At 32.9% G+C, this 22,457-nt stretch overlaps 3 protein-coding genes across 4 annotated transcripts; 2 read left to right on the forward strand and 1 right to left on the reverse strand.

Moving 5' to 3' along the window:
- On the forward strand, positions 2,506 to 13,870 carry LOC109325439 (kinesin-like protein KIN-7D, mitochondrial). Its single transcript, XM_019557819.1, has 25 exons — positions 2,506 to 3,129; positions 3,248 to 3,345; positions 3,494 to 3,583; positions 3,840 to 3,892; positions 5,184 to 5,249; positions 5,651 to 5,704; positions 5,926 to 5,985; positions 6,514 to 6,592; positions 6,686 to 6,753; positions 7,064 to 7,120; positions 7,236 to 7,340; positions 7,502 to 7,606; positions 7,854 to 7,961; positions 8,067 to 8,198; positions 8,309 to 8,491; positions 8,977 to 9,180; positions 9,668 to 9,808; positions 10,423 to 10,542; positions 10,662 to 10,712; positions 10,907 to 10,954; positions 11,084 to 11,230; positions 11,525 to 12,253; positions 12,678 to 12,807; positions 12,920 to 13,015; positions 13,499 to 13,870. The coding sequence occupies exons 1-24, from the start codon at positions 2,801 to 2,803 to the stop codon at positions 13,003 to 13,005; spliced, it is 3,243 nt and encodes a 1,080-aa protein (XP_019413364.1). The 5' UTR covers positions 2,506 to 2,800; the 3' UTR covers positions 13,006 to 13,015; positions 13,499 to 13,870.
- Positions 6,018 to 16,670, reverse strand: LOC109325441 (B-box zinc finger protein 20-like). 2 transcript variants are annotated; one of them, XR_002105137.1, is made up of 4 exons: positions 16,305 to 16,670; positions 15,688 to 16,032; positions 15,262 to 15,590; positions 6,018 to 6,030 (listed from the first exon to the last, which is right to left on the reverse strand). XR_002105137.1 is itself a non-coding variant. In XM_019557820.1 (3 exons), exons 1-3 carry the CDS (start codon positions 16,488 to 16,490, stop codon positions 15,336 to 15,338), a joined length of 786 nt encoding a protein of 261 aa, XP_019413365.1. In that variant the 5' UTR covers positions 16,491 to 16,670; the 3' UTR covers positions 14,915 to 15,335. The 2 variants fall into 2 exon arrangements, 1 of the variants encoding a protein (XP_019413365.1); XM_019557820.1 differs by lacking the exon at positions 6,018 to 6,030 and having other exon boundaries at positions 14,915 to 15,590.
- LOC109325103 (protein SHI RELATED SEQUENCE 7-like) lies at positions 21,778 to 22,263 on the forward strand. Its single transcript, XM_019557254.1, has one exon. It carries the CDS (start codon positions 21,789 to 21,791, stop codon positions 22,167 to 22,169), a length of 381 nt encoding a protein of 126 aa, XP_019412799.1. The 5' UTR covers positions 21,778 to 21,788; the 3' UTR covers positions 22,170 to 22,263.

A 22,457-nucleotide genomic window follows, 5' to 3' on the forward strand; every position in this document is an offset into this window, starting at 1 on the left:
ATTAGTTAGCTTCTCACAATCCCACTAGAGAATAAAAATGTTGGCCTGTCCACGTGCCATAAAGTTAATAGCATCAACACAAGGTGGAATAAAACTTCAAAATAATTTCTTTGAATGCTATTCTTTGCATCTACTCTTCCATTATTATTGGATGTATGAAGAATGAAAAAATGGGAGGAGGGAAAAACACTCCATCACATGTGCCAGACCACGAGTTCAAATATCAGGAAAATAAGTTTTATAGGAATATATCACATAACTTTTGTATTCTTTTGGTAACATGAAAATTATTTTACTATATTATAATTGGGTTAATGGTGAGGGATTGGAGCAGTTTACATTAGAAATCCAATGTTCTTTTTAAAGTTTAGGCTAAATATATTCCTTTTTTTCATTCGATATATGCTAAAATATTAAAACGATATAGCTTTACTTTAAGAGAAAAGGATGTACAAGTAAAAGTAAGTTTAGTGTTTTCTTGTAATACTAATCAAACATTATAAAATAAGTGATGAATCACAATCCTCTCTAAGAGAGAGAAATACGTTCAAAAATAGAGAAAAAATTATATGCAATAATGCATGTATAGTTTTATTTACACAATTTTCTCTTTTAATATTTGAGAGAATTCTTACCCCTGATGATGGTCTTGTTTGTTATCTTCCATGCTCCTTTTTTTTTATATTCCCATGGCCCTTGCATAAGCCATAAACAAAATTTGTTAATTTTTATATATTCTATTACAGTTTTTTTCCCTCAAACAGTTATTAACAAAAATAATTGCATTTGAAGTCCAACGCATATACCTCATCTATCACAACAATAATGTCGTCCCTCATGGTACCAACTGTTAAACTAAGATCACTCTCCTATACAAACAGTCATGGCACCAAATAGTCATTAGAAGAGAAACAATATGCACACTAAATACAGTAGCAGAAAACAGATGAAAAATAAAATGAAAATATGTTTGATAGGAAAAAGAATGAATTAAATTCTATTGAAAATATATTGAGTATCAACTACAATAACATGCATATTTGAAATGCTAAGTGTTATAGTTTTCAAATTCCAACTAACTCTAACATTATCTTTTTTTTGTTATAGCCCAAACTTCTATTGGTGAAAGTTTTCTGTTATTTCCAAACTACTAGTAATGGAAATCTCCTTATTTTCAATTATTAATGCTAAAATTATATTATTTCTAATCCCAAGATAGTCATTTTTCTCACGGAGGACTAATTCTAGATCACATACTGTATTGTTCCTATATACACATTGTTGGCAACTGGTTAATGAAACCAGATCAAACTCAATTTCACGATGGAGGTGCTAGGTTCATTAATGATATATTGTCTTAAATAATATCTTACACAAATAAAAATATACTATATTGATTAAAAAAGTAAATATTGGTTAATTTTTATGTTTTTTATAATCATTATTGTATAAGATAATTTGAGACATAATTTAGAATAATAAATTATTGTTTCATTATATCAACAATGGTAGCATAGGAGGGAAGAAGATTTAGTGTTGAAATAATAGCCTTACTTTTTCATTAAGAAACAATTCAAAGCATTTATTTTTTAAAATTGTTTGAATTGTAATTTCTGAAACCATGTCCCCCAGATTGCTAGCTACCTCAGGACAAAAATCCACCGTCACACATTGAACAACCATGTATGTTATTAATTATGGAGCATTAAAGAGATGGCATAAACCTTAATGGATTTGGATTTGAAGACAGGTATCTAGTCCAAGAACCTGTATGCATAAAATTTTATTTGATATATTATCTAATCCATATTTCAGAGAAATTGGTTGTAAATTACTCTATCATTTCTATATATTTTTCTTGTTTAAGATTTAAGTGATGTAAAAATTGATATACTTTTGACTAAAATAACCTAATATATTGTCATGCAAATATAATGACTTATTGATTAAATTATGTAGACAGTAGATATAAGGAATCTCTCTACCAAACTTTGTATTCTGGTTAATGACTCAATGATACATATCTTAAAAAAAATAAAACTTTCCATTACATTTATGGAAATTAAACTATACTTTGGGTCCACAAACAATCCTTGCCATATCATAACTCACAATGTAGCCTATATTAGCGAATTAATTAAATTGATTCCAACCACAACTTATACATTATTAAATAAATTACTTATTATTCTCCTCTGAAAAGAAAAAAATATTTTTCGATTTGTGTACATGGAGACCACTACTGGTATTCCCGCTCAGTCCAGTCTTTTATTTTTTAATGAAGCCGTTCATCGCTTTTATGCGCGGGCGCATTCACCAGTTTAAAAAAGAAGATTAAACAAAATTTAAAATTTAAATAAACACAACAAAGTTTCAGGTCTAGTCACAGAGAAAGTTAATTTACCGTATATTTGTAAATGTTTTCGGCTCGAAAAAGGTTGTTTTGAATAGTATATTTGAAAAACAAAAAATCAAAATAAGAAAATAATAATAAATCCAAACAGATCATTATTCATCTCCTACATTCTCTCACCAGTATTCCATCTTCGTCTCCACCCACTCACTCACTCTCTCTCTGCTCTTACACGACATTTTCGTAGAGAAAACGAAACACTCTTTCTTTGCAATAATATCTTAACGAGTCAAAGGAGACTAAAATTATTAGAGAACTAAATGTTCTTCTCTTTTCTTTCATTCCCATGTGAACCTTCTGACACATTCTTTTCTTCCCTCTTTACTTCATTTTTAATTCTATTATTAGTTCAGAAAAACCGACTCACCAACTCGGCGAGTTAACTCAATGGCCTCGTTCTCAAGAGCAAGGAGCAGCTCGCCATTTTCGAACTACAAATCTTCAACTCCATACTCTTCTGCTTCTTCATCTTCTTCCTTCATGAACGGACGGTTACTTCCTCGCGCCTCTTCCTCTTCTTCGTCGTCGTTTATCAACTCCGGTGGCCGATCTGTCACCTTGAGTCGCGGTCGTGCTCGCAGCGAGTCAAACTACTCCGATTACGGTGATAGTACTTCACCGTTGGAGTTCGGGATGGAGGAGGTGATTGCGGAGCCTCTTGATTCATCGATTTCTCAGGATAGTATTTCGGTCACGATTCGGTTCAGACCTTTGAGGTAATGCTTAGATCTAAGGTTACGCTATCAGATCCATTTCGAGATAAATTGAATCTTTCATTTTTTTGTCACTGTTGTTTAAGATCAATTATGACATAGTAGTTTGGTTTGGTTGCAGTGATAGGGAGTATCAGAGAGGGGATGAGATCGCGTGGTATGCGGATGGTGATAAGATTGTGAGAAACGAGCATAATCCAGTTACTGCTTATGCATACGGTAACTTCTTTTAGTATTTTGCTCTCTCGTGATTTTGTGGTCAATTAATGGAGTGAAATTAGGTTTTACTATACATTTGGTGATAACTTAGCATATGGTGTAGAAGTTATGGATATTGATGATACAATTTTGATTTAATTTGTGGCAGATAGAGTGTTTGGACCACATACGAATACGGAAGAGGTGTATGAAGTAGCAGCAAAACCTGTAGTGAAGGCTGCCATGGAAGGAGTTAATGGTATGGAATGTTACTTTCTGGATTCTAGACTAAATCAGAATGAAATTGTGATGTTCTAGCAGTTTCTAATTTGGTACTAGACTACTAGCTTTTGAGTCAATACATTGCTTTGCTTTAATAAAACCTGCTTAAATTTCAACTTATGTATATAGTTGAATAAATAGACTGAAATGGTTAATATATACTACTGGTTTAGTGTTGAAGTGGCTGATCATGTTAGCTGAGTTTGGTAGATAACTTAATCTAAACATTGCAGGAACTGTATTTGCCTATGGTGTGACAAGTAGTGGTAAGACACATACTATGCATGTAAGTTTCACTTTTAAAATTACTTCATTTATTATCAATCTCATTTGGATTCTTATGTGGAAAGTAAGATTGCTGTGTTTTTATATCTTCATCATTTCCCAACTTAAAGTTGTTCTAGCTTGACTTGATTATTACATATTGTATGGCGTCACAGTAGATATAGTTTTAATTCAGTATTGCGACTTCATATGTCAAATTCGGAGATGAAGTAGCATCCTTTGGCATTCTCACAATTGGTTAACTTGTAGCACTCACCATTGTTTGTAACATCCTTCAAAGTTAAAACTGGTAGAGTAATAAAATGAAATGAACCTTTAATCAAACCCATTTGAATGAAATAGATGAATTGTGCAAGGCATAACTGGACCACTACTGGCACAAGTAAAGGACTAGAAAGAGACCAAGGAGTGGAACATGGAAAATTTGAAATAACTAGAGTAAGCTAGTTAACCAAGGGTAACTTAGACAATAACTAGAGCTAGAAAGTTAAATATAGCCAGGTTAGTTAACTAGAGATAGTTAAATCGTAAATCATTGTTAAGTTAGTTAAGAATAATTGAGTTAATCATAGTTAGTTAACCCTAGTTAGTTGCATGATTACATGTTTGGTTAGAACTTAGAAGTAACTCTAGTTAAGTATACCTATAGTATATGTGATTAATGTGATCAATGGGATGATAGTATATGTGATTAAATAAAGTGACTATGGTATAGTATCATAATGTCATCATAGTAGTTTTGCTGATGAACTTAATGGATAAGTATTAGGCTTGAATTTTGGAGTGATCATGTAGTATTAAGCTTAAATTTCTAAATTATATACATTCGAGTAAGGTTAATTAAGACTTGAGTTATGGTTTCTTAAATGAAAATAGTAGTTTTGACGTTAGACAATAGGCTTGAGTATATATCAAGTGACAGTCATAGACTATGCTTAATTATGGAATTATATTTCTTTTTGTATTGATCATGAAACCTAAGTTTTATTAGATATCTAGATGAAGGATAAGGATGATACGGATTTATATGGATTGGTTGAGTATCTTCCAGGAGATAAGGAATGAAGAATTGCAAGAGCTTAGGACTAAGAAACGATAAGAGCTGAGTAAGGATGGAATAAGATTTTGGTATTAGTAGTGCACAATGGATGTCAGACTGTTTACCATGCCATATTTATTGTTTGTTCCACATCCCTTTCTACATAGAAACTGTTTTATCTTTGTGATATGCTTTCTTAAATTGTTATGCTCTTAAGTTGTGGTGATTTGCTTTTCAACAATGATATCTGCAGGGAGACCAAGATTGTCCTGGTGTCATTCAATTGGCTATAAAAGATGTTTTCAGCATTATCCAAGATGTGAGTTTTCATGCAAATTTATTAAATGTTGGTTGCCATTGTTATATGTTGGTTATTTAAAACATAATGGCAACATGTTGCTTTGTTTCTTTCCATCATAACATTATAATATCTTGCTTTGAAGTACTGGCATTGTCTTTGTATCTATTATCCACACACAAACACACACACACACTCTCTCTCCCTCCCTCTCCCTCTCTATTGGCCTCTACTTGTCTTGCATACCTCAATCATTTTTGGCCCTTTTAAGTAGTACTTATGCACTGTTTAACTATTCATATTTTACAAGGACACTTGAGCTTTAAGTCTTGTTTGGTAAATACTGAGCCTGTTCTTTTCTTGATTAAAATAACATCACTGTAACATCTTGGAATTGGAATGACCAACTACTTTTGCTGCAGACTCCAGGAAGAGAGTTCTTACTCAGAGTCTCATATCTTGAAATATACAATGAGGTAAATACATATCATTTCTTACATCATCTGTGTTCTGAACTTGGTTTGGTACTTAATTCATAGTTATTCTGTAAGTCTTTCTGTCTTACCTCAGCTATATTTTCCAAGCATCTAGCACTCTGCGATAAGGATTGTCACATTGCACATAATACTGTCTGATTTTTTCTTGTAAATTTTCTTTTTTTAATGGAGATGTTTTTGTGGTTTCTGCTTGGCATCAGGTGATAAATGACTTGCTTGACCCAACTGGTCAAAATTTGCGTGTTAGAGAAGATGCACAGGTTTCTTATAATCTTGCTTATTCTCATGTCCATTATAATTGAAATCTTATTTTTACACTGTGGTGGCATTCTTTCTTTTTGTTGTTTTCATGATGCTCTTTCTTACTCTGTTCTCAATTTCCCCCCAATTTACTACATTGTTTTTGTATTGTGGGGTAGCATGTGTTTGTGAACTTTAAATTAAAAACTGTTTCAGTGTCTGATTATTGATAGCAACTGGTTTTTGTTTAATTGTGATGTTTGATTCTATTTTTTCTACACATTCCTCTTTACCCCCATACTTAGTTTTATAGTAGTAATGTTGTTTATTGTTTAAAGTTTTTCCACTTCAATAAATTAAATTCATTTTGTGTTTTAAAATAAAATATTCATAGCTGTCCTGAAATTTAATTTCTTTTTTAAAATTTCTTATAGGAAAAATCATTGATAACATTTGTTACTGGAAGAGGATATAGACAACTATTGTAAAATTTGAACTCTTCTGACTATTTTATTGTTTTCTTAAGACTATCCTGGTTTGCATTTCAGGGTACTTATGTAGAGGGTATGAAGGAAGAAGTTGTTTTATCTCCTGGACATGCACTTTCATTTATTGCTGCTGGAGAAGGTTTATGCTGACAATGATAGTCATATTTTTCCCAATTGTTGTGTAATGTATTATTCTTGGCTAATTATTAATATGCATGTCTATCGATGACAGAGCATCGTCATGTTGGATCAAACAATTTTAATCTCTTCAGCAGCCGAAGTCACACCATTTTCACACTTGTAAGCATTATTGGTATAGTTGTTCTAAAATTTGGTTCAAAGCACCCTTTTTTTTTACACTAGCTCCAATTGTAAAAGGAAATACCTTTACATCACAGCCTTAGGTGTTAAAATTTTTAAGTGGCCAAGTTTCATGCATGCATGCATGTGCTCATGGGGGTTGGCAGTACTTGATTTTTCTACATGGTGATCAATTATTTTCAAATGTTTATTATTTCTCAGTCAATGTGTTTTGGCTTTATGTCCTGGACCATATCAAGCCAACATCTGTTTTACATCTAATTTCTATTGTTATCTAATATGTTTACAGATGATTGAAAGCAGTGCCCATGGCGATGATTATGATGGAGTGATCTTCTCTCAGCTTGTAAGTGAAAAATGTTTATAATTTATTAGATATCACCATATATTATTGGTATTTAATATTAATTACTGATTATTTGTTGACTATTTCATTTTTTTTGCTTTTTTTCTTCAATCAGAACTTGATCGATCTGGCTGGATCTGAAAGCTCAAAAACTGAAACAACTGGATTAAGAAGAAAAGAAGGATCTTACATAAACAAAAGTCTTCTAACTCTTGGAACTGTAGGTGTCTTACATGTCCTATATTTTTTTGGCTATGGAGAAGTTGTTATGAGATTTTTTTGTGATCTGAGATCACCAGTTGGATAATTTGCATTGGTATGTTTAAAATGATAAAGAAAACCTGTCTCATGCACTCTTGATTTTATGTTTTCGATATGAAGGTTATAGGAAAATTGAGCGAGGGGAAATCATCTCATGTTCCATACCGAGACTCAAAGCTTACACGCCTCCTGCAGACTTCACTCAGTGGGCATGGCCATGTTTCTGTGAGTTTGGGATTCTACTAACTTTCAGTAAATAAATTGTTTAACTGTATTTTGGTGTCTCTTTATCTTGTATAATTGCTGTGTACTGTCATCATTCTTATTCATTGTGGAACTTGAATATGGCTATGGAACTTTTAGTATCTTTCCTTTTGCTTTCTTACCATTCATACATACATTGGTGAGCAATCTCTATTACAATGTCTACACGAGCACCACATTAACATTGAATTTATTATGGAAATTTCAGCTTATATGCACAGTAACTCCAGCATCCAGTAATATGGAGGAAACTCATAATACCTTGAAGTTTGCTAGCAGAGCAAAGAGAGTAGAAATATATGCTTCATGTAATAAGGTTCGCTCTAAAATTATTAATTAGCCACATGATTGTATGTCTATTTGCATCATCAATGCACTTAAGGAGGTTCCTTATTCACTCTTGAATTATTTGTTAAAGCAGATTATTGACGAAAAGTCTCTAATTAAGAAATACCAGAGAGAAATTTCAGCCCTCAAACAAGAACTTGATCATCTTAAGAAGGGAATGCTAGTTGGTGTTAGCCATGAGGAGATCATGAGCTTAAAGCAAAAGGTTTTGAACTTCCCTTGAACTGTATTTCATATTTTTATTTTCATTTTTACGCAAGTTTTTGTAATTGTGTAATGAGATCTGCTTCTCATTCTATACTGTTATATGAGTAGTTGGAAGAAGGTCAGGTGAAAATGCGATCAAGATTGGAAGAAGAGGAAGATGCAAAGGTTGCTCTTATGAGTAGGATCCAGAGGCTAACCAAGCTTATTCTGGTTTCTTCAAAGAATGCAATTCCTGGATATCTAACTGATGCTCCCAGCCACCAGCGAAGTCACTCTGTTGGTGAGGATGATGTGAGTTCCTATTCAATTTTTGAGGAGTGTGATCTGCTGTCTTTTTAATTTCCATTAATCATTCTTCAAGTGCAAGTACTATGAAATCCTGATTATGATCTATTATCAACAGTGTTAGCATGTTTAGTTTCTTTGCTTATTCTAAATGTCCAAACCCAAAGCCAACAAGTTTTATGTTGCTGACCGCTAGGCTCCTTTTAAGTTCTGCTTAGAAGTGAGTTGGTTTCTTCTGTCGTTGAGTTAGTTCTTAAACCTGGATTTTTGTGAGCAGTCTAATGAAGGGGTATGTGATATAAACCATTCCTGGGCCTCCACCGAATAGATTTAGCTTTTAGGTTCACTTGTTTCTTGAATGCTTAACTATGTATGCAAATATTTAAGCATTTACCAGAAAAGTATCATACATCCGAATGAACTGTTATTTTTGTGATTATCCTTTTCTTGAACATGTTAAACAGTGTGTAAGCCTACTTTTTCCCCCTCAGAAATATGATGCCTTCCGTGACGTGTCTCTTTTTATCGAAAGTGGAAGTCAAAAAGATGTTTCCACATTGTCATCTGATCTGTCTCTTGACGTTAGACATAGAAGATCATCAAGTAGAAGGAATGATGAACTCTCCCCAACTAGCAGTATTATTACCAAATCAACACAAGCTGGTGAACTGATCAGCAGAACAAGGCTACCAGTGGTAGAGTCAAGTTCTCCCTCCCCCTCAACAATATCTGTTTGTTAATTTATTTGCATATTAAATGCCTCAATTCTGAGAGCTTCTGACAGTTCTGCTGAAATTAACGCTTAGAAAAATTAATGTTATTCATGGGATTCCTTGCCACTCATTTTATAGTTTCTTGCTTTTATATGATTAAATCTAAACACTGATATTGATAGATAGTCTCTACTAATGGCAACATAAAGCATCCCCCCAAAAATATAAAATAGTTTTTCATTTGTCATTTGTACTGAAGTTACTCAAATCCCTTAAACACAGTATTGTAGGAGGCAATTGCTACCTGGTCAAAATTGTATTTTATTGTAGTTTCATAATTTTGTATTTATTTATAAAATGGTGTAACTGCCATAGTTAGTTTCGTACAAAATTGTAGTTTCATACTTGAAGGGGTTGCCTACTACCTACCTTATTAAAATTCCATTTTTGTCTCCTTACTGAATATTAGGGAGGGATTACAATGTCCGATCAGATGGATCTTCTTGTAGAGCAAGTCAAAATGCTTGCAGAAGATATTGCTTTCAGTACTAGCACTCTGAAGCGCTTGATGGAACAGTCTGCAAATGATAATGGAAGCTCCAAAACTCAGGTATTCTGCCTTGTTTTCAAACTACTGAACTGTCTTTTTTTTTTAAATTTTACATAAAATCAGTTAGAATAATGCATGAATATGCAAGACAACATATTGATATAATCTGTCTCCCATATGGCAGTAATTATTGCTTTCAAATACTTCTAATTGTTTTTCTGGTATATGTGAAATTGAGTTTCTTTCTGTCATCTTGCACTTTCCATTTTTACCAAGGGAATAATTTTTTAGATGAGAGCAAGGGGATTGTTCATGGAGTAGATTTTGAGGGAAGGGAATATAGAACAATAATATCTCATAAATTTTGAAAGTAAGAATGATTTTGAATTATGCATGTCTAAATATAATTTAGATTCACTATTTCACACAGGCTTAAATAAGTTTTTGATCCCCTTAAATATGACATTTTTTGGTTTTAGTCCTTAAATTTTATTTGTTTATAGTCCTGGAAAATACCAGTAACTGGTTTTAGTGCGTCGTTTCCTATAGTGACAGCAGATAATATCATAACAAAAAATGCAATTTCTAATTCTCAGTGAAATGCCATGTTTTGCTTATTCAAATTCTTGTTGGAAGTACTTCATAAAGGAAACATGCATGATTTCTTATTACAGATTGAGAATTTGGAACAAGACATCCAAGAAAAAAGGAAGCAAATGAGAGTTTTAGAACAAAGAATAAGTGAGTGTGGTGAATCTTCTATCGCAAACTCATCACTGGTTGAAATGCAGCAGGTGGCTATTTCAATACACGTTCTTTTATAATCTTATGGCTTTGAAATTTTCATGTTTAAGTAAACGCTTTGATGAAGCTCATTATAACTTTGTTTTTCTTTTTGGGTTTGACATGACAGACAGTCGAAAGGTTAATGTCTCAGTGCAATGAGAAGGCGTTTGAGCTGGAAGTAAGTTCTATTTGGCTATATTATTGTGTTTCTTTATCTTTCATCATCAATTTATTTCCAAAATCTACTTTTTTTTCAACATATTTTGTCATTGTTTTTGTTTATTCTCAAAATGGAATATGGGTTTGTGAATTGTGCTAGTTTCACTGATTATTCACTTATAATAACTACATATATTTTAAATACATTTATAGATAAAATCTGCAGACAACCGTGTCCTTCAAGAACAGTTAAATGATAAGGTATGTATTTATCGTTTTATCTGTTTGCTTCCCCACTGAAAAAGTTGGCGGTGTTTCAAAAAAACAGCTTATAGTTATGATATTATCTATGTTGAAAACCTTCCTCATTTTTATGTATTTTGTTGACAGTGTTCTGAAAACAGCGAATTGCATGAAAAAGTGATGCTGCTAGAGCACCAACTAGCAACAGTTTCAAGTGGTACCTCATTAGTGCTTGATGATCATCGTCTATATGATGAACATGTTGATGAGTTGAAAAGGAAAATACAATCCCAGGTAATAAGAATTTATTGCTTTTGAAATAGCAGGCTCAAAGGACCATGTGCTTTTTAATATTGTTCGCTTGGTTTTCCTTGGTTAATGTTTCCTTGTTTCTCAATATACCCCCCCCCCCTCCTGCCTTAAGTCTGCTGATTATTGCTCACGAATAGGATTACTATTTATTTATTTAAGGATTCTACATGAACTAAATTTTTTCAGGTGCTACTATCAGCAGTAGTTATTCATGCTGTCCACTTAACAGTTCTGATTTGATTAAATTACCTAACTGACATTTTTGTTCCTTTTCAGGAGATTGAAAATGAAAACCTGAAGCTAGAACAAGTTCAGTTATCAGAAGAGAATAGTGGGTTGCACGTGCAGAATCAGAAACTCTCTGAAGAAGCTTCTTATGCCAAAGAACTGGCCTCTGCTGCTGCTATGGAACTGAAGAATTTAGCTGCGGAAGTGACAAAACTTTCATTGCAGAATGCAAAATTGGAAAAAGAATTGATGGCTGCTCGAGATCTGGTCAACACTCGAAGTGCTCTCATACAAACAGTTAATGGTGTTAACCGCAAGTATGATATAAGATCTGGGAGGAAGGGGGGAACTTCTTGCCGTGCTAATGAAATTTCAGGAGCTGGTCTAGATGAGTTTGAGTCATGGAGTCAGGCTGATGATCTGAGAATAGAACTTCAGGCTAGGAAACAACGAGAGGAAGCTCTTGAGGCTGCATTAGCTGAAAAGGAATTTGTGGAAGAGGAGTACAGGAAAAAGGTTGAAGAGGCAAAGAAAAGAGAAGCCGCCTTGGAGAATGATTTAGCAGGCATGTGGGTTCTTGTTGCAAAGTTAAAGAAAGAAGTGGGCACTGTCCCAGAAGTGAACATTGATAAGAAAAATGGTGGTGGGGAGGCAAATACCGATGGTTTGAAAAGTAAAGACATTGGAGGTAATACTGTCCCGAAGGAGCAAATTTTGGATGTATCAAAATCAGACAATGAAGTTCCCAAGGAAGAACCCTTGGTTGCTCGTCTTAAGGTATTTCCCATTCTATCTCTAAACACAAAACTCATTCCACTATTTTAATGTTTCTTTATCATGGAAATTTAAACTATTTTTTTCTTTTCTTTTTGGGTTAGATAGTGCCACTTTTAATTTCAGATAATTACCTAAAATTTTGTTCCGTGATTAGATATCAAGTGGTGAGCTTCCACACAACGTAAAGTTGCTTGCCTTGTGACCCGGAGGTCATGAGTTTAAATCCTCGAAACAAGCTCTTCGCTTGTAAGAGTAAGATTGCATGCCCTTCATAGACTTCACTAAGTCGGAGCCTCATGCATTAGGCCATTAATTAGATATGGCATAGCAGGCCATCACTTCAATGTTACTGCACAACCTCACAACTTATAGTTAAACAAAAAGCTCTTATGCACAGCTTTTTATGTGTACTTTATAATTTCAGGCACGCATACAAGAGATGAAGGAAAAAGAGCTCAAGCACCTAGGCAATGGAGATGCTAATTCACATGTTTGTAAAGTATGTTTTGAATCATCAACTGCGGCAATTCTTCTTCCATGCCGTCATTTTTGTTGTAAGTCTTTTCCTAAATTGTCTGATTATTTTCCTGCCTCAAATTTGTGGCAAATTTCCTTTAGATTTTCATGTTTTTGTCTTCTGATACAACATCTTGTTTGCTTTTGCAGTGTGTAAATCTTGTTCACTTGCTTGTTCTGAATGTCCAGTATGCCGGACAAATATTGCAGATAGACTTTTTACTTTTACATCTTGACCCTTCTAATGTAGGTATTTTGAATTTTTTTCATGGACTAAATATGTTGTTGGTCTTACATTTATGGTTGACCGCTAATTTTAGTTCATGTTTTTTAAAAGTATTTAGTCATCCATTTTGAGTCGGTGTAGATTTTCGTAGTTGTCGATAACTTTAGATGGAAAATACTAACATGGAAAAACTAAATACATAAAGAAAATCACAGGGACTAAATGTAGGGATATTTTAGTCCTTATGTTTTTCTCTTTTAAGTGCTTATTTCCTTCCTTCCCCTTAGCATTTTCCATTAAGTTAATGGCGGTAACGAAAATAAACACAAACTCAGACTACAAAAAAAAGGGACCAAGACCAGTGTGATTCATAAAATGTAGGAACAAAAACATAGTTAATTTTTTCTTCTTCTTTTCCAATACTTATTAGCCATATTCAAATACCGTACTACAAGTACAAAATCTTAACACATTTTCAACTTTTGCTGTGGAAATATTTGCAGGCCTCTATCTCGAAGTTAAATATATCCACGCAGTAACGGGTGCAATTCTTTTATTAGTTGGCTGGTAAAGTAAAACTATTTGAAAGTTATATCATTATCTTATTTCTTTTACTCTACCCCCGGAAATTGTATAATATTGGGAAACAAAGGGGTGGAAAAAACCAATGTAAAAAGGAAAATGAAAGGGTGTAAACAGCACTGCAGAACTACACAAGCACAATGTGTATTTGTTTATGTAATGCAGCAGATTTTTGTTGTATATCCTGATTTCTCTTGCAGAGTATAACAGTGAGATTCCTTCTCCCCCAATCACGCTGTCATATCTTGATTTTGTCTGCATTTTTCCTTATTTTAACTGGTATGTTTCTAATACTCATTTAACTGTGGTGCATGAAATGATGAAAACAACTCTAATTTGGTCTATGCTTCAAAATGTGTCAATTAAGACGGTTCCTCGCTGTCGATAAAAATGCAGAGATCATTTCAATGCACAAGCTTGTCTTAAAGATAAATGTTTAATTAATTAAAATCTTCAAAATTTTCTTTAATAAATTATATAGAGGTTTCATAGCCCCTCACATAAAAAATTACCCCCATCCCTCACTTTTTTTCATATTTCCAGAACGATCCACTCTTCCAAAAATTCTCCCAGTTGTTCGCTTCATCTTCTTCCACATTTGTTGGTGTATTTGGCTGATTTTGATGTTGGAGGCGACATGTACGCACTTATGGGGATGAAAACAAATTTGACTTGTCCGTTGTAAACTAAAAGAAGAATTAAATGGAAACTAGAAATGTGAAATCAAGTATAGATTAAATGAAGGTTAATTCAATTTTTGTAGAATAAAGAGGTCAATAATCAGAAAATATCAGCAGAAGAGTCCTTAAGGATTCTTGTTATATTCATATTTACCAAAAAAATCAACTCAGGTTCTTATGCGGAACTTATCACAAATGATAACTGAAATATTCAACATGTCAATTTGTCTAGTTTAAAAAAATAGGAAGAAACCCATTCAGGGAGGTATCATGATCCAAAAGTTGTCTTTTTTTAAGGTTTACCTTATATGCCCCCTCTTAAAGACAAATAGTTGTGGATGTCTCCCAAAATTTAATCAGGAGACTTGCTAAACGGATTAAATCGGAAGCTTGTTAAGTAAATTATGTTCATACTGATAAGTAGAATTATGATGATATGATTCTTACCCCATTTAAGTTGAAGAACTTTACATGTCTACATTAACATTAAACATTGTCGGGGCACTTTTTAGAGACACGCTTTTATACGATGGTCCATAGGCCCCACTGAACTTTATACTTATTTATTATTGATTGGGATAACTATGATATGTAGTGTTCATATTCACCTATAATTCTCCATCACAATCAAGCAAAACCATTTTCCAACCATTTTTTTAGAAATGTGAAGAACTTTCCACGAGAAAGTATTACATGGTCCAGGACAAAACATACCAATCAAATTTTCAAGGATTTATGATATATTGATAATTTAATATCAAATGAGTTTAATTACAAATCAGGTTCAAACCATTGGTCATGAACCATATAAAAGTTTCTCATACAACAAGAAAATTTAAACAATTTTTCTCATAAAATGCTAAAAAGTGTCAGCTGAATTGCAGAGAAAGAAAGAAGAGTACTACCAATAGGTGAAATTCTTCCTAATCAGGAAAATAAGAGCCCCAAACTTTGCCTTGGATGAGAAGAGAGAGAAAAAAAGATTGCAAAGAAATTCAGAGAACTAAGAAGCACTGATAAATTGTAAAATTGCAGCAAAAAAAACAAGAGGATGATAACTTCCAAATAAAACAGTTGATCAACGAGAGCGTCTACTCTTTTTTATCAAAGGAGGAGTAACTGAAGGGACTATGTAGCCATTATAGTATCCTTCAACAGCTTTGGCTTTTGTCACTTCCTTAACTCCAACTGAATAATCAATCTGTGGAACATTCGAAGTGCTGAATTGAGAGGATCTAACTTGAGATTGTGGTGAACAAGATGCAAATGGAAAAGAGCACATGTTTTCTTGAAAAAGATCTTGGTGTTGAAACTTCAAGTCATACTCATAATCCTAAAAAAAAACATACCCACATTTAAGTTCATAAATAAAATTGTCTCTATATCTCTTAATTATAAGTTAAAATCAATGTTAGCTAGTATTATCAAACCTTATAGAAGAACCCATTAGTTGAAAAAGAAGCATCAAGAAGGTCTTCCATGCAGTAACCAGGTATGGTCTCTGTCAAATATTCAGAAATACTACTTGTTGAAACTGAACCCGTGTCACTAGACATGTTTGCTTTAGAACAAGAGTTTCTTAATTCGATTTCAGTAGTGTTGCTATTGGAGCATAGCAATGTTGGGTTTGAGGAGCAAGCTGCACCAACCTTCACACCTGTGAGAAGAAACCTGTTATGTTTCTGGGTATTTTCATTGGTTCTATGAATAGGAAGGTCACATTCTGTGCAAAGTATTGCTCTATCTTCTCGGCAAAAGATATATGCACGCCTCTCCTGTGACAAAAAATATCATTAGTCCTAATCAATTGTTCTAAACAACAACAAAAATGGATAGATTAGTATAATTTTAGTATTTTATTAAAAGGTCACTTTTAGATATTTAATTTTCTATACAATTCTCAATTCAAAACACTACTGGAATATAGATTTTTAGATAGATACTTGGAGAAATGATGAGTATTTTTAGATATTTCAAATCATTTATAACAATTAGAAGTTGTAGAACTAGAAAGTAGCTGAGAATAGAAGAGAGAATGAGTGAGTACTTGACAGATATCACAAAGAGGTGTGTGTTTGGAGGTGGGATTGTGAAGAGAGAAGCGTTTGTGTTTGCTTGCAAGCTTGTTAGCATGGTGGATGGTATGATCACAGGCATGGCAGAGAGAAGCTTCATCTGCAGAACAGAACACAGTTGCTTCCTCCTTGTGACAAACATCACACTGGATCTTCATCTTGATAACTTTCTATGCTTTGTGTCTTCTCTTTTAGAGTTTTTGGTTATTAAATATTATATGAGATTGGTTTTGAAGGCAAAGAGACAAGAGAATTATGGGCTCTTGGGCATGATGCATATGGTCCATGAAAACAGCTAAGGTAAGCTCATGAGTAATATTAAGTCTGGATGAAATTCCATAGGCATAGCTATCTGTTTTCTCTGTACATATCTATAGTGTTTGAGTAAAGAGAGGGATTAAGCAAGTTGGGTAATTGGGGTATAATAATAATATTGGGCATTATTCTATAGCAAGCAAAAGCTTTCACTATCACTCTGTGTTTGTCTGACCTTGTAGTTGTAGGCAGCATGGCATGCATTAATCAGCTACCTTTATTGATTCAATCAACCACTCCACTTTTTCAAGGAACCTTCCTTCTTCTTATAAATAAAGATCAGATGTCCCGATCGATCTCGTACAAACTATATACATCAATAATATTGAAGTAAAAACATAAAAAATTATTATTATTTTAGTTGACATAACATATTGTCAATGTTATGAGACATAATTTGGGATAATATATTCTTATAGTCTATCAATCTGATATAGTCATTAAAAATATATGTGCTATAACATATATACGAGGAGTTGTAGGAGAATTTTGTAGGAACTTATTTCATTAGAAAAATAATAAAAAATTTATTATAAAAATATAAATAATATATTAGAAATTACTCTAAAAATAGTAAAAAATTGCTTTAAAGATTTTAAACTTTTAATTAGTTAAAATTGTCATTTTTCAATAGTTTTTTTTTTAAATTTGATTAGTTAATAATCACTGCACTCATACCCAATGTCATAGGGAGAGCAAACATATGCCTTATTTAGCATGTGAGAATGCAAAACAAAGTGCCAGAGAGGTACCAATAGCAAGGTGTCTCTTCAAAAGTTCAGTTCCTTAATTTTAATTACCTAAATTTCAATCAATGAAGTATTGAAAATGTCCTAACGTAAAGCTCACGTTTTTTCCTTATTATTTAGAGATCATTAATTTAAATGTTGAAAACAACTACTCATTTATGAGCATAAGGCTATCTATGCAAGTATACTTTTACCTTTTAATTAAACATAATGATTGAAATTTGAAAAGTGCATCCAAAATGTTGTCACATGTTTGAAACTTGAGAGAGAAAAAAAGATAGTACTGATAGTTTTTATATTATTATTACATTATTCATGATTCTGTTTAATAATTATTCATTTTTCTCTTTAAACTTTAAAAAGTAATATAAATGAACAACAAATAATATACTAACGATATATAAATCTTTATAGTGACAATATTTGTAATGGTTTTGAGAAGTCTAGATTCAATTCACGGCTGTGATGAGTGTGGTGTTTATGAAAGTTCTTTGTTGCCGACTCTGTTTCTTAACCTTGACCATGTAATAATTGACTAAATAGATTGGAAAGTGGAAGAAGAAAAGGTTGAAAGTAATTATAGTAGTTGGCCAAACTAAACGACAGAAAACACCTTTTGAGGCCGGATACGTATGATTTAGTTTCAGAATCTTTTAGAACAAAATATCCTAAAAGATATGCTTGTCAGCTTAAAAGGGTAACCACTTGATAAGAAAGGAACATTGTACCTTTAATCATCACCAATTTAAATTACTTTCTCACCAAAAAATAAATTAAAATACTTTCCCACTATGTCACTTTGCAAAGAGAAATAGATCCACAGCTCCTAAAAGACTAGAGCAAAACCATCAACTTGTTTTTTTGTTCTGTGTTTAATTTAGAATCTAGAACCATTATAAATTCTTTTTTGGTATACTAAAGGATTCTCTAACTCTATGGATGAATAATTAATATATTTTTAGTTGTGATTCTCCCTAAATAAATATTGTTTATAAAAATCAAATTTTTCACTTTTTTATATTTTCGGGATTTAACAGATCTTACCTCATTGAACGGATGGTCGTCGGTTAATGATTACAAAATTAAACTTACTAAGTCTACAAGCAAGTTTCAGCTTACAAATTTACCAGTGGAGGAACAAAAAATTAATAAAATCCAAATCTACACAAGAAGTTCACAGATTTAAAAGTGTAGGCAGATTAAATTACAGTAATTGCACTAGTAGATTTATGTGACGTTTTTTTACATCTTATTAACCATAATCTTAAACATAGACTATAGTCTTTATTTTATGCATATATATTTATATTTAATGTCTTATTATTGCAAGATGGAAGATATGGTGTAAGGACCAATAGGTAGGTAAGATGGGTAGCTATACTTAATATTCTTCTTTTTTCAACCATTCATCACTTGTCTGCATCTAGTTATAATTGAGAAAGCATTAATTGAAAAGGGAACCTTGTAAAATATAATGACCCCAACGCAACAAGGTTTATGTAGTTTCACAATCATCAATGTTTAGACCGAATGAAAACACAATAGACCAATAGTCAATAAAATCTAAATGGTTGCTCTACAACAACAACTTCATCCATAATATCAAATAAATCATTATAGATAAGTGTAGCTAGTTTCACAGTGATAATACCTTCCTCCTACAAAGTATTGATATAGTAGTATAAGATCTCGTTAGATCCATGGGAATACCAAAAGGTTAATTGTTCAATTTATGTGAGCAACACTTGTTAAAAGAAGTAGTCATACTCACTATAAAGGATTAGTTCTTTAACCTCTTGTGATAGTATCCTTGGTAATACAAAAAATAGTGATAATATCTTCTATTCAATCATTTCAGAACATTTCTGATTTATATGTGGCATTTTGGAATAATATCTTACGAGTGTTTCTAAATGCGTTTAATCAGGTTCTATACCTTGGGGCCTATAAAAGTTGGCCCAATTATAAGTTGGTTCAATCTGTAACCCCAAAGGGTCCCCCAGGGCCAGTATGGTCCAGTTAGTGACTAGGTTTTGGGTTACCAAATGCCCATAAGTGAAATGGTAACTTGGTTCTGGCCTTTGTTTTTTGAGTGGTTCTGGCCTTTGTTTTTTGAGTGGTTCTGGCCCTTCCTCCAATAATGATATACGACATCAAAATTTACATCAAAACCTGACAATTTTTTATAAAAGAAAGAAGGTCCCATAAATTATTTTTCATGTTCTTTTCCCAAAAGAGGGATTTGATAATTTTTGTATAAAGTGAATTTGTCGATCTTTAGTTAACAAAGTGGTTAGTTTATACGAGAAACATTATTATTTGCGATATTGTGGCATGAAATATGAAGAAGTCCAAATTAATTTTTATGCACAGCAAACTATTGTGCGAATGAGATTTGGATGCGTAGTAACTAGTAAGTAATACTCTCTCTTCCGCCATTCACAATTGCTACACAAATCTCAATAGATACTGAGCTAAGAACTTTCAATCAAAACTTACTCAACACGTTAATAACAGCTTAGAAATAAATTGGTATTGTTTTGAGTAACTTACTCAACACGTTAATAACTTACTCTCCCTTCTGATATCACTTGTCTCTCCATTACTTGAGAGGAGTCTCATTCCCATTTAATTGAGATATTACAATGATATATACATCCTATTAACTCCATATCAATTTGGGGAAAATATGTTGGTACTTTGAGAATCTGTTTGCGAAAAAAATACATCTTTCCTCTCATTACTCTCCTCCCAAATAAATATTTTGTGGACATTCCAATATGGTCTTTCTTAAGAACTCTTACAAACAATGAAAACTTAATACAAACAATGCATCCATATTTCCATCGTTCACACTTCACACAAAAAAAGAAAAGAAAATCAATATCATGGGACTCTATTATTATTTTTAAAGAGAGGGGATATAACTATTAATTATAGATAATGTAATACTTTCTTATTAGGAGACAATTCATTCTCCACTTATTTTTATCTGTTAAAAACGATGAAGTCATGACCACGACACTTTTTTTCTTTCTAAAATAGTATGTGAATGTTTTGAAAAGGAAGAATAATTATTGAAAGTATAGTGGAAACCCAGGTGCTACCTATTTTGTAACCAACTTTTTTTCCCATACTTCATATAGAGTTTTGTTTTTTCTAAACCTGAATTGTTGAGATGCAAGAATAAATTGAAGTAATTTAATTATTAAAAATGCCCATAAACTGAAGCAAAATTTATGCCCACATTTTGCTATTAATATATGATCCTTTCCCTTTTTGTACCTTGTTTCTCTTTCTTATTATTTTTTCATATTATGGGTTCTACTATTGTTGGTTTTACTTCATTCTAGAATTTATTCTGTGCTATAATGACAGCTTTGCCATGGTGTAAAAATATATATTTTAGAACTCATGCGGAATGTTAATATATATAATTATTGGTTTATACCCATTAATAAGAATAGTACTACTCCTGAGGAGGGCCAAAAAGGTTGAAACTTGTAAAGAAGATCATGTCGAGGACCCATGGTGAAGAAGAAATAATGAAGGGTCCTTTAAAGTGTGAAGACTGTGGGAACCAAGCAAAGAAAGATTGTGCATACTCAAGGTGCAGAACTTGTTGCAAGAACAAAGGCTTTGAATGCCAAACACATCTCAGAAGTACTTGGATTCCTGTTGATAGAAGGCGTCAGAGAGTGCCATCTCCTACTCCTACTACTAATCCAAACCACCTTCATGGAGGATCAGGTGTCCCTAAAAGGCACAAGCAGAACCCTTATTCAGGTGCATGTATTTATCCTTTATAATAAGATAAGATCCATCATCTATAATCTATATAATATAGCCCTAGTAGTTCCTTTTTCCTCTAGTTGTTTTCTATCAGTCTATTACTATGTATTCTAATCTCTGAAAAACAACATTATAAACATAAAATGGATATCATACAGAATAGGGCAGCCCAATGCACATACAAGGCCCCCACTTGATATTATCTATGAAAGATAAATATATATAGTCTTTATTCTTGAGTTAATGAGTTTTTCTAGATTTGAATCCTTGACTCGTAGGTTATAAGGTAATATGGTTGTGCCGAAGTGCACCTTCTGATTAAAATACATAAAAAAGGAGATCATATTGAATAAGGCAGCTTAGCGCACGAGCAAAGTTCCCACATGACATTATCTATGAAAGATAAATGCACATAACATTTATTCGTGAGTGAATAAGCTTTTCTAGATTTGAATCCTTGACTTAGATCATAAGACAACATGATTATGCTGAAGTTTATCTTCTAATTAAAATCCGATTTTCTTCTCTCAGCTCAAAACTATATATATAGCTCCTTTCCCCCTTATCATCTAGTCCGTGACACTCTAGATGTGTGTGTGTATGTCAGGTTTAGAGGAGTTCAAGTTTCCACCTTCAATGAGTTCCATGGCAGTATTCAGCTGCGTTCGAGTGCAATCTATGGATGATACGGTAAATGAAATTGCATATCAAACATCCATTAACATTGAAGGACATGTATTTAGTGGTCTTCTTTATGATCAAGGCCCTGATCAACAAAGCTTCAATGATGCTAGAGGACAAAGATCTTCAAACTCTCTTCATCAGCAACATAATAATCTCAATCTTGTTAGTGCTGAAATCCAAGATGGTGCAACTATGGCTCAACCATCATCAGCAGCAGCCACTGCTTATCATCACCCTTTTTTTCCTCCATCTAATGTGTTTCCCTCTTCAATTTCCTTCAGGCCTGGTATGCCATGATTTTCACACCCAAAGCCTTACCATAACATGAGAAAGGCATTTAGATCCATGCGGGAAAAGAATATATAGGCATTGATGACAAAACACTAATTACCTAATTCAGCTAGCTAGTGCCTTTGGGTAGGAACATAAGGGAGACAAATTCATTAATAAAAAGTAAATTAAACTGAGGGGTCTTGTTTTGGTTGAAATACCAATGGCTCAAAATATATATTTTATATACATATACATTTGTTGCCTATATCAATTTACCAAGCCATTAGTGTGCTACTATATACCCCTACAAGT

The sequence above is a fragment of the Lupinus angustifolius genome, chromosome LG13 (genome assembly GCF_001865875.1).
Source record: "Lupinus angustifolius cultivar Tanjil chromosome LG13, LupAngTanjil_v1.0, whole genome shotgun sequence".
NCBI lineage: Eukaryota > Viridiplantae > Streptophyta > Magnoliopsida > Fabales > Fabaceae > Lupinus > Lupinus angustifolius.

Bases quoted from the DNA above. Each gene is read 5' to 3' on its own strand.
- LOC109325439 (XM_019557819.1), top strand. From the start codon at position 2,801: ATGGCCTCGTTCTCAAGAGCAAGGAGCAGCTCGCCATTTTCGAACTAC. The intron at 3,346-3,493 runs GTAACTTCTTTT...AATTTGTGGCAG, and splicing joins AGTTACTGCTTATGCATACG to ATAGAGTGTTTGGACCACAT. The intron at 8,199-8,308 runs GTTTTGAACTTC...TTATATGAGTAG, and splicing joins TCATGAGCTTAAAGCAAAAG to TTGGAAGAAGGTCAGGTGAA.
- LOC109325103 (XM_019557254.1), top strand. From the start codon at position 21,789: ATGTCAGGTTTAGAGGAGTTCAAGTTTCCACCTTCAATGAGTTCCATG.
- LOC109325441 (XM_019557820.1), bottom strand. From the start codon at position 16,490: ATGAAGATCCAGTGTGATGTTTGTCACAAGGAGGAAGCAACTGTGTTC. The intron at 16,033-16,304 runs GTACTCACTCAT...TTTTTGTCACAG, and splicing joins CTCTTTGTGATATCTGTCAA to GAGAGGCGTGCATATATCTT. The intron at 15,591-15,687 runs GTTTGATAATAC...GTTTTTTTTTAG, and splicing joins CTAATGGGTTCTTCTATAAG to GATTATGAGTATGACTTGAA.